This window comes from Ranitomeya variabilis, chromosome 1 (assembly GCF_051348905.1).
Source record: "Ranitomeya variabilis isolate aRanVar5 chromosome 1, aRanVar5.hap1, whole genome shotgun sequence".
In the NCBI taxonomy this organism is placed as follows: domain Eukaryota; kingdom Metazoa; phylum Chordata; class Amphibia; order Anura; family Dendrobatidae; genus Ranitomeya; species Ranitomeya variabilis.
In genome coordinates this window covers 517,053,582-517,067,322 of record NC_135232.1, presented here as the reverse complement: position 1 = coordinate 517,067,322, position 13,741 = coordinate 517,053,582, and the positions used below count along the sequence as shown (strand labels likewise).

The window sequence follows — 13,741 nt, the reverse complement described above, 5'->3', positions numbered from 1 at the left end:
GCTGGCGCGAGACGTCTAGGACCAACGTAGGCACGTTCCCCGGCTGCTGTTAGTGTTTGCGCTAGGATCAGGTATATGGTCAGCCTAGTTACCACTTCCCTATGAGCTGGTATTTATGTTTTGCAGACTTTGCTGTGATCTTTGAGGTCCCCTGCCATTGGGATCATAACACTCCTCCATAAGATGTAGAAAAGCCGGTGGCCTGGATGGAATCCTACCAGAAATGCTGAAGTACAGCCCACCAGAAATACAGGCTGCAATGGTTAAACTCTTCAACATTGTGCTGAGTGCTGGCTACTTCCCTCGCACCTGGAACCAAGGCCTCATCACACCCATCCACAAGAGTGGGGACAGGTATGACCCAGCCAACTACAGAGGCATATGTGTCAGCAGCAACCTGGGAAAACTGTTCAACGGTATCCTGAACAAGAGGATCCTCACCTTCCTCACCGAGCACAACGTCCTCAGCAAGAGCCAAGCAGGGTTCATGCCGAACCACTGACCACATCTACACTCTGCACAGCCTCATTCAGAGACACGTCTACAATACAAAGAATGGGAAGATATACGCCTGCTTTGTGGACTTTAAAAAGGCCTTTGATTCAGTGTGGCACCCGTGCTTATTCCTGAAACTGCTGGAGAGCGGAATAGGAGGAAAGACCTATGATGTCATCAAAAGCTCCTACACCGAGAACCGCTGCAGCGTGAGTGTGAACGGCAGAAGAACTGCTTACTTCCAGCAGAGCCGCGGGGTCAGACAAGGCTGCAGCCTAAGTCCAACACTCTTCAACATTTACATCAATGAGCTGGCTACCGCCCTGGAATCCTCCTCAGCACCTGGTCTCACCCTCCACGACACGCAGGTGAAATTCCTGCTGTATGCAGATGACCTGCTGCTGCTGTCACCAACCGAGAAAGGCCTCCAGGACAACCTAAAAATCCTAGAGAAATTCAGCTCCACCTGGGCTCTACCGGTCAACCTAAAGAAAACCAACACCATGGAGTTCCAAAGGAGAAAGAGAAGATCAGACCAGCACCCATCATTTGTCCTCAACAACTGCGACCTCACAGGAACGGACAAATTTACCTACCTAGGCCTAGAGATTCACCGGTCAGGGAGCTTCAAACAAGCCATAGAGACCCTGAAAGACAAGGCCTGCAAAACCTTCTATGCCATCCAAAGGAAACTCTACCATCTGAAGCCACCAGTGAGGGTCTGGCTAAAAATCTTCGACTCCATCATCGCCCCAATCCTCCTGTATGGCAGCGAAGTCCGGGGTCCCCACACCTACCCAGACTGGTCAAGGTGGGATTCCAGTCCAACAGAAATATTCCACCTGGAATTCTGCAAGCACCTTCTCTAGGTCCACCGGAGCACCTCCAACAGTGCTTGTCGGGCCGAGCTGGGCAGATTCCCTCTACACCTAACAATTCTAAAGAGGGTGCTGTCATTCCGGGCTCACCTGCATAGGAGCAATCCAAGCTCCCATCACCATCTCCGAGACGCACATTGGGGGACACAGGACTGTGGGTGTATGCTACTGCCGCCAGGAGGCTGACACTAGGTAAACATAAAAAAAGTTTAGCTCCTCCTCCGTAGTATACACCCTGACACTGGACGCAGGCGAAACCAGTTGGTGCAAAAAGCAGTAGGAGAACAAAAAATAAATCAGCTTTAATACAGGAACAACGTGTCTAGAAACAGCCCCACCGACTGATAAAATCAAAAGAACAAAAATAAATAAAAAAGGAGCCATCTGGCTAACAGGGTGGGAACTGTGTCCCCCAATGAGCGTCTCGGAGAAAAAGATTTTATGGTAACACAAAAATCCATATTTCACCTTCGTCTCATTGGGTGACACAGGACCGTGGGACGTCCCAAAGCAGTCCCTGGGTGGGAAATTGACTCAACGGATTAAAACCCTAGGCACTTACCGCCTATAGGTGCGCTACAGCTGCCTGAAGGATCCTTCTACCCAGACTTGCATCCACAGAAGCTTGAGTATGGATATAACAGTATTTGGAAAAAGTTTGTAGACTGGACCAGGTTGCTGCCTTGCAAACCTGTTCTGCCGATGCCTGGTGCCGAAATGCCAAGAAAGAGCCCACTGCCCGAGTGGAGTGTGCCCTGATCCCAGCCGGAACGACCGCGCCCTTGATGCGGTAGGACTCCTGAATAGTCAATCGTATCCAGCTGGCTATGGTCGATCTTGAGGCAGCAAGTCCCTTCCTGCGACCCTCAGGAAGGATGAACAGCTTATCCGACTACTGAAAGGATGCCGTTTGTGAAACATACCTCCTGAGTGCTCTCACCAGATCCAGCGTATGGAGAGCCTTTTCCACACGGTGCGATGGCGCCGGGCAAAACGAAGGCAATACAATGTCCTCGTTAATGTGGAAGGAGGAAACCACTTTTGGCAAAAAAGAAGGTGCTGGCCTGAGCACCACCGTATCCTGATGGAACTGTAAAAACGGAGCTCGGCAGGATAAAGCCGCTAGTTCCGAGACCCGCCTAATGGATGTTATGGCCACTAAAAAGACAACCTTGCAGGAGAGGTATGTCAAGGAAACATCTTGAAGAGGTTCGAAAGGGGATTCCTGCAGGGCACTCAAGACCAGGTTAAGGTCCCAAGCGTCCAGGGGAGCCTTGTAAGACGGTACCATGAAAACAACGTCCTGTATGAAAGTTTTCACCTGTAAATTGGCAGCGATTTTGTGCTGAAAAAGAACCGAAAGGCTGATATTTGTCTTTTGAGAGTACTCGGTGCAAGACCCGAATCTAGGCCGACCTGGAGGAATGCTAAAATGTTAGGGATAGAGAAACGAAGCGGGCAGAGACCACGCCTTCTGCATCATGCGAAGAAAACCTTCCAGGTATAACGGTAAATACGTGCTGAGGCGGGCTTCCGGGCGCTAAACATTAGCAGCTACCTTTTGAGAAAACCCGGTCTTTGTTAGAATCCAAGATTCAATGGCCAGGCAGTTAAACACAGGGCTCCTGAGTTCTGGTGGTAGATCGGGTCCTGGGAGAGAAGATCCGGGAGCTCTGGGAGCCGCCAGGGAGCTTCGGCGAGCACCTGTATTAGGTCTGCGTACCATGGCTGAAGAGGCCAATCTGGGGCGACCAAAATTGCTGGGACCCCCTCTGTCTTGATTTTCCTGACTACCTTCGGGAGCAGTGCCAGAAGGGGAAATCGATAGGAGAGGCGAAACTGGTTCCAGGGTAGAACTAATGCGTCCACGGCGATTGACTGTGGATCCCAATATCGGGCGACTAACCTGGGTACTTTGGCATTTTTCCCGTAGGCCATCGGGTCCACCTCCGGAGTTCCCCAGTGTTGGCAAATCTGCCGGAAAACGTCGGGATGGAGTGACCACTCCCCAGCGCAAGACCCTGACTGAGAAAATGCGCCACCCAGTTGTCTCTGCCCGGGATGTGGACTGCCGAGATCACCCGAGTGGTTTTTCTCGTCCCAGTAGAGAACTTGTTTTACCTCGTGCATAGCTGCCCTGCTGCGGGTACCCCCCTGATTATTTATGTATGCCACGGCCGTGGAATTGTCCGATTGAATCCGGATAGAGCGGCCTGCCAGAAGATAATGAAAATGCTGCAGAGCCAGCCGAACCGCCCGAATCTCCAGAAGGTTGATCGGGAGGGTTGACTCCCGCAAAGACCATCGTCCCTGGGCTGTGTGGTGGCGAAACACTGCTCCCCATCTGAGAAGGCTGGCGTTGGTCGTGACCACCAGCCAATGGACTGGGGAAAAAGGCTTCCCCCGTTGCAGAGAGGAACTCATTGTCCACCATGCGAGAGCCTGTCTGACTTGGAGACAGACGGCACATGTGGCTGAGAGAGAATGGACTCCTGTCCCATGATGCCAAAAGAGCATGCTGGAGGGGGCGAAGATGGAGCAGCGCAAAAGGAACTGCCTCTATTGCTGCCACCATCCTTCCTAAGACTCTCATGCAAAACCGGATGGTATGAGAGACTGGCTGGCGAAGGGCCCTTACTTCCTGCCGGAGAGCCAGGACCTTGACCCGGGGAAGGATTGTCAACCCTTGGGAGGGGTCGAAGATCATCCCTGATCCTATTTTTCGCCGAATAATTGGCCGCTCTGATAGGGAAGAGCAGCAAGAGACTTTTTTGAGGTAGAATCCGCCTGCCATGTCCTCAACCATAAAGCCCTGCTAATGGAAATTGCGTTTGCGGCAGCCAATGCTGCACAATTCGCCGCATCCAAGGACGCCAAGCATGAACTGGGTTTGCCTGCGGCCAGTGTCAGGGTGTATACAGTGGAGGAGGAGCTAAACTTTTCTTTATGTTTACTTAGTTTCAGCCTCCTGGTGGCAGTAGCATACACCCACAGTCCTGTGTCCAATGAGACGAAGGAGAAAGATGGATCTAAACAGCACTATTATATTTCTATTATTATAGTGCTGTTTAGATCCATCTATTATAGCTGTTAAACCCATTTTGGGGTAAAATGCATATATATATGACTACGGCCAATTATATTGTACCGATGGGTCAGTATTCATTGCTCTACAAGTTAGCTTTCTAATTGGGTGTAGTGTGCCCCTTTTTCCATAAGCAGAATAGTACACAATACACTTTATCAACCTTATTGTTCCCCATTTTCCTTTACCTGTGTTGTGCATTATTTATCTTAATAAAAAGTTTATATTTTAAATGCTATCTTGGACTGGTACATCTCTTTTGTTGTCCCAGGCAACTATTTCTTGGCACAAATGTTATTCAGTACGTTTTTGTTGAAAACGGTTTTCCCACTTACTGCCTAGTGTATGATAAATTGTAAATATGCAAAAAAATTTTTGTTCTAAAGTTGTATTCCAATAAATATATTTTATGTTCTATCTAAATCACTTGATTATTGTATATAATAATGATTAAAAGCCTGATGTTTCTATTTTACTACAGTAAATTTATCACTTAAATATGAGCCATGTACGAGGGAGTCGTAGTCAGTGTCATGGAAATTGAGGAGTCGGAGGTTTGGCTTACAGACTCTACAGCCCTGGTTACAAAGTAAATTGAATACAGTATACCCTTATAAGATCCCTCGGATTATACCATTGATATATATATATATATTTCTTCAAAATAGCAAGTGACCAGTGATCAGGGTGTACTGTAAGAGCAACAGTGGAAACCACTGTGATTAAGGGAGACCCAAAGAGCTAAAGCCACCTTAGATACAGAAAACACCAGAAAGTTTTGAAGCTTTGGGAGTCGTTTGAATAAGCCTTTATTTCTAGAAATGGCAACAATATATTAAAAAGTATATATGTATATATATATATATTTTTACATATATACTTTTTAATATATTGTTGCCATTTCTAGAAATAAAGGCTTATTCAAATGACTCCCAAAGCTTCAAAACTTTCTGGTGTTTTCTGTATCTAAGGTGGTTTTAGCCCTGGTAACAAGGCACGGAAGAGGAGTGCCCTTACAAGAACCTGTCATGTTCCCAAACACTATTTACCTGCAGATATTTGGTAAAACGGCAGGATAATGAAGCGCCAATGTTGTCCGGCTGACTTACTGAAATCACGGGCTGCCAGTAGAACATTAACTTCAGGTTGCTGGCTTTCAGCGTCTCAGTCATATAGGGCTGCTGAACCAGCTAGATTCATCGTTCAGTACAGTGTGAGCAGTGTATGCACGCTCCAACCCTGCTTGACAGCGCATCGGAGTAGAGCGAGCTGTCAACGAGCCGGGGCATGCGCACATACGCCACAATATAGTGAGAGATGACTGGACCTGCTTCATGCACTCCTCTATTACCAAATAGAGGCAGCCATGCATCCAGTAATCCAGACGAACAGCGTTGGAAGTCCATTAACCGTGTATCTAAGGTCATAGCGTTTTAGGACATGACAGGTTCCTTTGAAAAATAGCAGTTTACAGTATTCTGGGGCTTCTGGCATGTAAATCATTCATGAGCTGCTAACTTTGATTTACTAAAGAAAAATTGTACATCTGTTCTTTATAGCTAAAGCGTGGGTCTTCTGAAGCATTTCTTGTGACGACTTATTTGGTTGGAGTGCCTGCTGTATAACGATATTCCTTGGAAGTAAAGTAGTGAATTACCATTCAGGATACTGAGAGTCATCCTTTAACTTAACATTTGATCCAGACTTATATATATTCACTCCCATGGCATGAGTCATCAGGATAGCTGGGTCTTTACATACTTCGGGTCCTTTTTGGACCTCTTTAACAAATCCTTTTCCCTTTCCTTTAAGCACTGTGAAGAAAACGACATTGTTATTTCCAAGAGGGATTTGTAAAAAATAAAAACGCTATTTATTCATAACTGTATTCTCAGCATGAATATGTCATATGAATCAAACCCATCACACGCAACTATTGCCTGAATTCATGTTGACTAAAGTGGACAATATGTTGTTGCAATATTATGAAATCTAGTCTTCCACAACAAGCTCACCTAACCATACCTTTACGGACGGCTGCTCAGACAAGCTGGAATAGAAAAGAGCCTAAACTGTTAACACAACGTTTGAAGCGTATTACTGTAAAAAATTACTTGTCATATTGAAATATTTAGGGGCTTAATGTAACTGTTGAAAAACAACTTCATAGCATTATCCTTCCACCAAACTTTACAGTTGGCATGTTGCAGTCAGGTTGGTATCAAATCTCCTGTAATTCACCAAACCCGGTCTCATCCATCAGCCTGCCAGATAGGGAGGTGTGATTAGTCACTACACAGAACAAGTTTCCACTTCTCCAGAGTCCAGTGGTTTACACCATATGACATTTGGCTGGGTAATTTAATGCTTGCATGCAGCTGCCTGGCCATGGAAACCCATGTCATGAAGTTCCTGACAGTTTTTAATGATGAGATTTGGAACTCTGCTGGCACATGTACATTGTAGACTAGCAAAGCTACGATCTTCATCAGAGGCTTTTACCACTTTGTTGAGCAGTCAATGGATAAATCAATATGTTAGGTGATAACTTATTTTTTACTAATTATGAGTGAATTCTTGTATTCATCCCTATTTGAAGATCAGATTGAGCTGTATACTGTATTTTACTAGCTGAAGAGCCCGGCGTTGCCTGGGCATAGTAACTGTGATGACTAATTTAGCGTGGCATTAGTTGTAGCTGTAGAAATAATTATAAACCGAACCTGTCATCAGGATTTTGCTAAGTAAACTACAGGCATTGTTAGGTTGGCGGTGTTACACAGATTAACCCCTTCATGACCCTGCCTATTTTGACCTTAATGACCTGGCCATTTTTAGAAATTCTGACCAGTGTCCCTTTATGAGGTAATAACTCAGGAACGCTTCAATGGATCCTAGCGGTTCAGAGATTGTTTATTCATAACATATTGGGCTTCATGTTAGTGGTAAATTTAGGCCGATAATTTTTGCGTTTATTTCTAAAAAAATCGGAAATTTAATTAAATTTAAGTTAATAAATAACATTTCCCACATGTCTACTTTACATCAGCACAATTTTGGAAACAAAATTTTTTTTTGATAGGAAGTTATAAGGGTTAAAATTTAACCAACGATTTCTCATTTTTACAACAAAATTTACAAAACCTTTTTTTAGGGACCACCTCACATTTGAAGTCACTTTGAGGGGTATATATATGAGAGAAAATACCCAAAAGTGACACCATTCTAAAAACTACACCCCTCAAGGTGCTCAAAACCACATTCAAGTAGTTTATTAACCCTTCAGGTGTTTCACAGCAGCAGAAGCAACATGGAAGGAAAAAATGAACATTTACCTTTTTAGTCACAAAAATGATCTTTTAGCAACAATTTTTTTATTTTCCCAAGGGTAAAAGGAGAAACTGGACCACGAACGTTGTTGTCCAATTTGTCCTGAGTACGTTGATACCTCACATGTGGGGGTAAACCACTGTTTGGGCGCATGGCAGGGCTCGGAAGGGAAGGAGCGCCATTTGACTTTTTGAATTAAAAATTGGCTCCAATCTTTAGCGGACACCATATTGCGTTTGGAGAGCCCCCGTGTGCCTAAACATTGGAGATCCCCCACAAGTGACCCCATTTTGGAAACTAGACCCCCCAAGGAACTTATCTAGAAGCATAGTGAGCACTTTAAACCCCCAGGTGCTTCACAAATTGATCCGTAAAAATGAAAAAGTACTTTATTTTCACACAAAATTTCTTTTAGCTTCAATTTTTTCATTTTCACATGGGCAACAGGATAAAATGGATCCTAAAATTTGTTGGGCAATTTCTCCTGAGTACACCGATACCTCATATGTGGGGGTAAACCACTGTTTGGGTGCACAGCAAGGCTCGGAAGGGAAGGCGCGCCATTTGACTTTTTGAATGGAAAATTAGCTCCAATCGTTAGCGGACACCATGTCGCATTTGGAGAGCCCCTGTGTGCTTAAACATTGGAGCTCCCCTACAAGTGACCCCATTTTGGAAACTATACCCCCCAAGGAACTTATCTAGATGCATAGTGAGCACTTTAAACCCCCAGGTGCTTCACAGAAGTTTATAACGCAGAGCTGTGAAAATAAAAAATAATTTTTCTTTTCTCAAAAATGATTTTTAGCCCGGAATTTATTATTTTCCCAAGGTTAACAGGAGAAATTGGACCCCAAATATTGTTGTCCAGTTTGTCCCGAGTACGATGATACCCCATATGTGGGGGTAAACCACTGTTTGGGCGCACGGCAGGGCTCGGAAGGAAAGGCACGCCATTTGGCTTTTTGAATGGAAAATTAGCTCCAATCATTAGCGGACACCATGTCGCGTTTGGAGAGCCCCTGTGTGCCTAAACATTGGAGCTCCCCCACAAGTGACCCCATTTTGGAAACTAGACCTCCCAAGGATCTAATATAGATGTGTGGTGAGCACTTTGAACCCCCAAGTGCTTCACAGAAGTTTATAACGCAGAGCCGTGAAAATAAAAAATAATTTTTCTTTTCTCAAAAATGATTTTTTAGCCCACAATTTTTTATTTTCCCAAGGGTAACAGGAGAAATTGGACCCCAAAAGTTGTTGTCCAGTTTCTCCGGAGTACGCTGATACCCCATATGTGGGGGTAAACCACTGTTTGGGCACACGTCGGGGTTCGGAAGGGAAGTAGTGACGTTTTGAAATGCAGACTTTGATGGAATGCTCTGCGGGCATCACGTTGCGTTTGCAGAGCCCCTGATGTGCCTAAACAGTAGAAACTCCCCACAAGTGACCCCATTTTGGAAACTAGAACCCCAAGGGAACTTATATAGATGTATAATGAGCACTTTGAACCCCCAAGTGCTTCACCGAAGTTTATAACGCAGATCCGTTATAAAAATGCTCCGGAGGTGAAGGGGTTAAATTCAATGGGGAACAGCAGTGAGATGTAAAGACATATGGATGTCATACGGATACATAGGTGCGAGAAAATCGCATCATTGCATTGCAAACACATTACACACGGATGACCATACAGCGAACACTTGTGTGACTCTCAGCAGGGAGACTCGGACCAGTTTTCCATATGTTCAGTGTGACCCCCGGCCGTACTGTCATCTACATCCTAGAGCAAACACTGAATAGTCTATGGGAGGAGGTGGTGGTGGTCCCGGGGAAGAGGAGGAAGCAGAGTGGGATGCCTTTAGGGTTAGCAATATCTATAAGTTCAGGTCTGTCATCTCACAGGCAGTTGCCATGGGAGGAACACATGGAGAAGGACCATGAAAAGGATGAGAAGGAAAAAAGTGATGGACGCGCAAGTTAGGAGATGAAGAGGATAATGATTCCCACTCTGTTGTCTGTGGTTGCCATGAGAGGATGGAGGAAGCAAGCTTGAGTGTTATCCCGCCGCCAACACAATATGGACTTGGACCTCATGAAAGAGACCGACCCATGTGCGCCTTCTTGCAGCACTATCTGCACCATGATTGTTACCCCTATAGTTATGATTCCAAATAGTGCTGACTATTGGTTTACCAGTCTGCTCGTTCCACGAAACAAAAGTACATTTTCAAGTTGCTTCACCTCCTGGAAAGGGACGCGCCCATACTGCTGGATCAAAACATGCTTGAAGTCAATCTGGGCAGTGGTTTTCCCCAATACAGCAGTGACGCACAAAGTTTGCATCCCAATGATAGCTTTCCAACCACAGAAACGTCCAGTCGTCAAAGCGAAAACATAAGCAGCCTTGCAGCGCTGGAGTCCTTGGCTCCAACCCCAACACACTTTTTTTCCTCTAAATTTGGAGGCAAAAAAAGAAGGTGTGTCTTATAACTCAAATATACCTTACTGGCCGCAGTGGAGAAGGGTCCCAGGGTCGCTGCTGGAGGAGGAAAGAGTGGCGCATTGCTGCAGGCTGGGACGAGGGGGTGTTTGGAGGTGTGACAGCGGGTGTTCGGTGGCCCTGCCGACATTTCATTTTGTAAAATAGGGGGCAGGTCAGTGAGGGATCAGTGACCTGTCAGTAGTCTGCATTATGAATACCTAAGCAGAGCACCCGGGGCACGAGCATATCATTAACTCATAGCTGAAAATAAAGATTAAACAACAACCACAAGACAGATTTCATCACCAGGTATCACTGTAATCAGTATAACGGCGCAGACCTGACACTGTCTGTAGGTTACTGAGCACAATCCTGCTGACAGGTTCTTGTGTATATGGGAAAATGAAATCTGAAGAAATACCTGATGGAATTCAGGGTTTGGAGAAGTACACTGATGCTCCAGAATATGATCACATGATTAGATGTGACTAAATGTTGATATTCTGTTAAACAATGAATGTGGATTGGTGCTCATGAAAGAACATAAGCCGACCCCTGTAAATAAGCCCGAGCACATGTTTCGGACCAGCCTAGAATATAGCCCAGGCGCAAGTAGTGCTATAACGCAGCTAAGCATGCGCCTATAACGTAGTGCTGTAACGTAGCTCAGCACGCGCCTATAACGTAGTGCTATAATGTAGCTAAGCACGCACCTATAGCGTAGTGCTATAATGTAGCTCGGCATGTGTCTATAACATAGTGCTATAACATAGCTAAGCACGCGCCTATAACGTAGTGCTATAACGTAGCTAAGCACGCGCCTATAACGTAGTGCTATAACGTAGCCAAGCACGCGCCTATAACGTAGTGCTATAACGTAGCTAAGCACGCGCCTATAACGTAGTGCTATAACGTAGCTAAGCAAGTGCCTATAACGTAGTGCAATAATGTAGCTCGGCACGCGCCTATAACGTAGCACTATAAGGGTATGTTTCCACGGTCAGAATTGGCTCAAGATTTGATGCAGGTGAAATCTGCATCTGCGGTCACTGGCAGGTCACCTGCGTTTTTGATGCATTTTTTTAATTACATGGGGAGCGTCTCCGCATCGTAAATAGACATGCTGCAGTCTATAAAGATGAGCCACATGTCCGGATACACAGGGCCACCTGCATCTCTGAACGCATAGTGGAGATTGGATTTCATGAAATCCCCTCCACTATGCTGTAACAACAGGACGCTGTGGGTTTGATGCTGCGGCTGTATACAGCGTCAAACCCGCAGCATTAACTGACTGTGGAAACACCCTTATGTAGCTCGGCACACGCCTATAACGTAGCTCTATAACACAGCCCAGGCATGCACCTATAACGTAGCACTATAACGTAGCTCGGCACGCGCCTATAACGTAGCATTATAAAGTAGCTCAGCACGCGCCTATAACAGCACTATAACGTAGTTCGGCACGCGCCTATAACGTAGCTCAGCATGCGTCTATAACGTAGTGCTATAACGTAGCCCAGGCACACACCTATAACGTAATACTATAACTTAGCCCGGGCACACGCCTATAACGTAGCACTATAATGTAGCTCAGCACGCGCCTATAACATAGCCCGGGAACGCGCCTATAACGTAGCCTTATAACGTAGCTCAGCACGCACCTATAACGTAGCGCTATAACGTAGCCCAGACACGCACCTATAACGTAGCGCTATAACGTAGCCCAGGCACGCACCTATAACGTAGCGCTATAACGTAGCCCAGGCACGCACCTAGAACGTAGCGCTATAACGTAGCCCAGGCACGCACCTATAACGTAGAGCTATAACATAGCTCGGCACGCGCCTATAACGTAGCCCTGGCACCCGCCTATAACATAGCTCAGCAAGCGCCTATAACATAGCCCGGGAACGCGCCTATAACGTAGCCTTATAACGTAGCTCAGCACGCACCTATAACGTAGCGCTATAACGTAGCCCAGGCACGCACCTATAACGTAGCGCTATAACGTAGCCCAGGCACGCACCTATAACGTAGCGCTATAACGTAGCCCAGGCACGCACCTATAACGTAGCGCTATAACGTAGCCCAGGCACGCACCTATAACGTAGAGCTATAACATAGCTCGGCACGCGCCTATAACGTAGCGCTATAACGTAGCCCAGGCACGCACCTATAACGTAGCGCTATAACGTAGCCCAGGCACGCACCTATAACGTAGAGCTATAACATAGCTCGGCACGCGCCTATAACGTAGCGCTATAACGTAGCCCAGGCACGCACCTATAACGTAGCGCTATAACGTAGCCCAGGCACGCACCTATAACGTAGAGCTATAACATAGCTCGGCACGCGCCTATAACGTAGCCCTGGCACCCGCCTATAACATAGCTCAGCAAGCGCCTATAACATAGCACTACAACATAGCCCTGGCACACGCCTATAACGTAGCCCTGGCACGCGCCTATAACATAGCTCAGCACGTGCCTATAACGTAGCACTACAACATAGCTCGGCACGCACCTATAACGTAGCCCGGGCACGCGCCTATAACATAGCTCAGCAGGCGCCTATAACGTAGCTTGGCGCACGCCTACAGACCATGGCTGCATTCGCTGTAAGTTGTACACACTAGATACAAACTCTGTAAAAGTCGCTCCAGCATCAAGACAATCATGGCCGCTCTCCATATCTTATCTGCAGGAACCTCCGGGCTGCCGGTAACCCCGACCTGTGGCGGGCAGCCGGTAACCCCCACCTGTGGCGGGCAGCCGGTAACCCCCACCTGTGGCGGGCAGCCGGTAACCCCCACCTGTGGCGGGCAGCCGGTAACCCCCACCTGTGGCGGGCAGCCGGTAACCCCCACCTGTGGCGGGCAGCCGGTAACCCCCACCTGTGGCGGGCAGCCGGTAACCCCCACCTGTGGCGGGCAGCCGGTAACCCCCACCTGTGGCGGGCAGCCGGTAACCCCCACCTGTGGCGGGCAGCCGGTAACCCCCACCTGTGGCGGGCAGCCGGTAACCCCCACCTGTGGCGGGCAGCCGGTAACCCCCACCTGTGGCGGGCAGCCGGTAACCCCGACCTGTGGCGGGCAGCCGGTAACCCCCACCTGTGGCGGGCAGCCGGTAACCCCGACCTGTGGCAGGCAGCCGGTAACCCCCACCTGTGGCGGGCAGCCGGTAACCCCGACCTGTGGTGGGCAGCCGGTAACCCAGACCTGTGGCGGGCAGCCGGTAACCCCCACCTGTGGCGGGCAGCCGGTAACCCCCACCTGTGGCGGGCAGCCGGTAACCCCCACCTGTGGCGGGCAGCCGGTAACCCCCACCTGTGGCGGGCAGCCGGTAACCCCCACCTGTGGCGGGCAGCCGGTAACCCCGACCTGTGGCAGGCAGCCGGTAACCCCCACCTGTGGCGGGCAGCCGGTAACCCCGACCTGTGGCGGGCAGCCGGTAACCCCCACCTGTGGCG

General features: G+C 47.7%; 1 protein-coding gene across 2 annotated transcripts in view; it reads right to left on the bottom strand.

The window, feature by feature from the left end:
• The window catches only part of MRPL54 (mitochondrial ribosomal protein L54), a 48,710-nt gene that overhangs the window by 34,362 nt on the left and 607 nt on the right, over window positions 1–13,741 (bottom strand). The window contains exons 1-2 of one of the 2 annotated variants that reach the window (XM_077253853.1): window positions 12,917–12,965; window positions 6,116–6,272 (exon numbers count right to left, since the gene is read on the bottom strand). In XM_077253853.1, the coding sequence (XP_077109968.1) occupies window positions 6,116–6,272; window positions 12,917–12,950 (191 nt within the window). In that variant the 5' untranslated portion in view covers window positions 12,951–12,965. Of the gene's footprint in view, window positions 1–6,115; window positions 6,273–12,916; window positions 12,966–13,741 lie in introns of those variants that run through there. The other variant, XM_077253844.1, reaches the window with a different exon arrangement.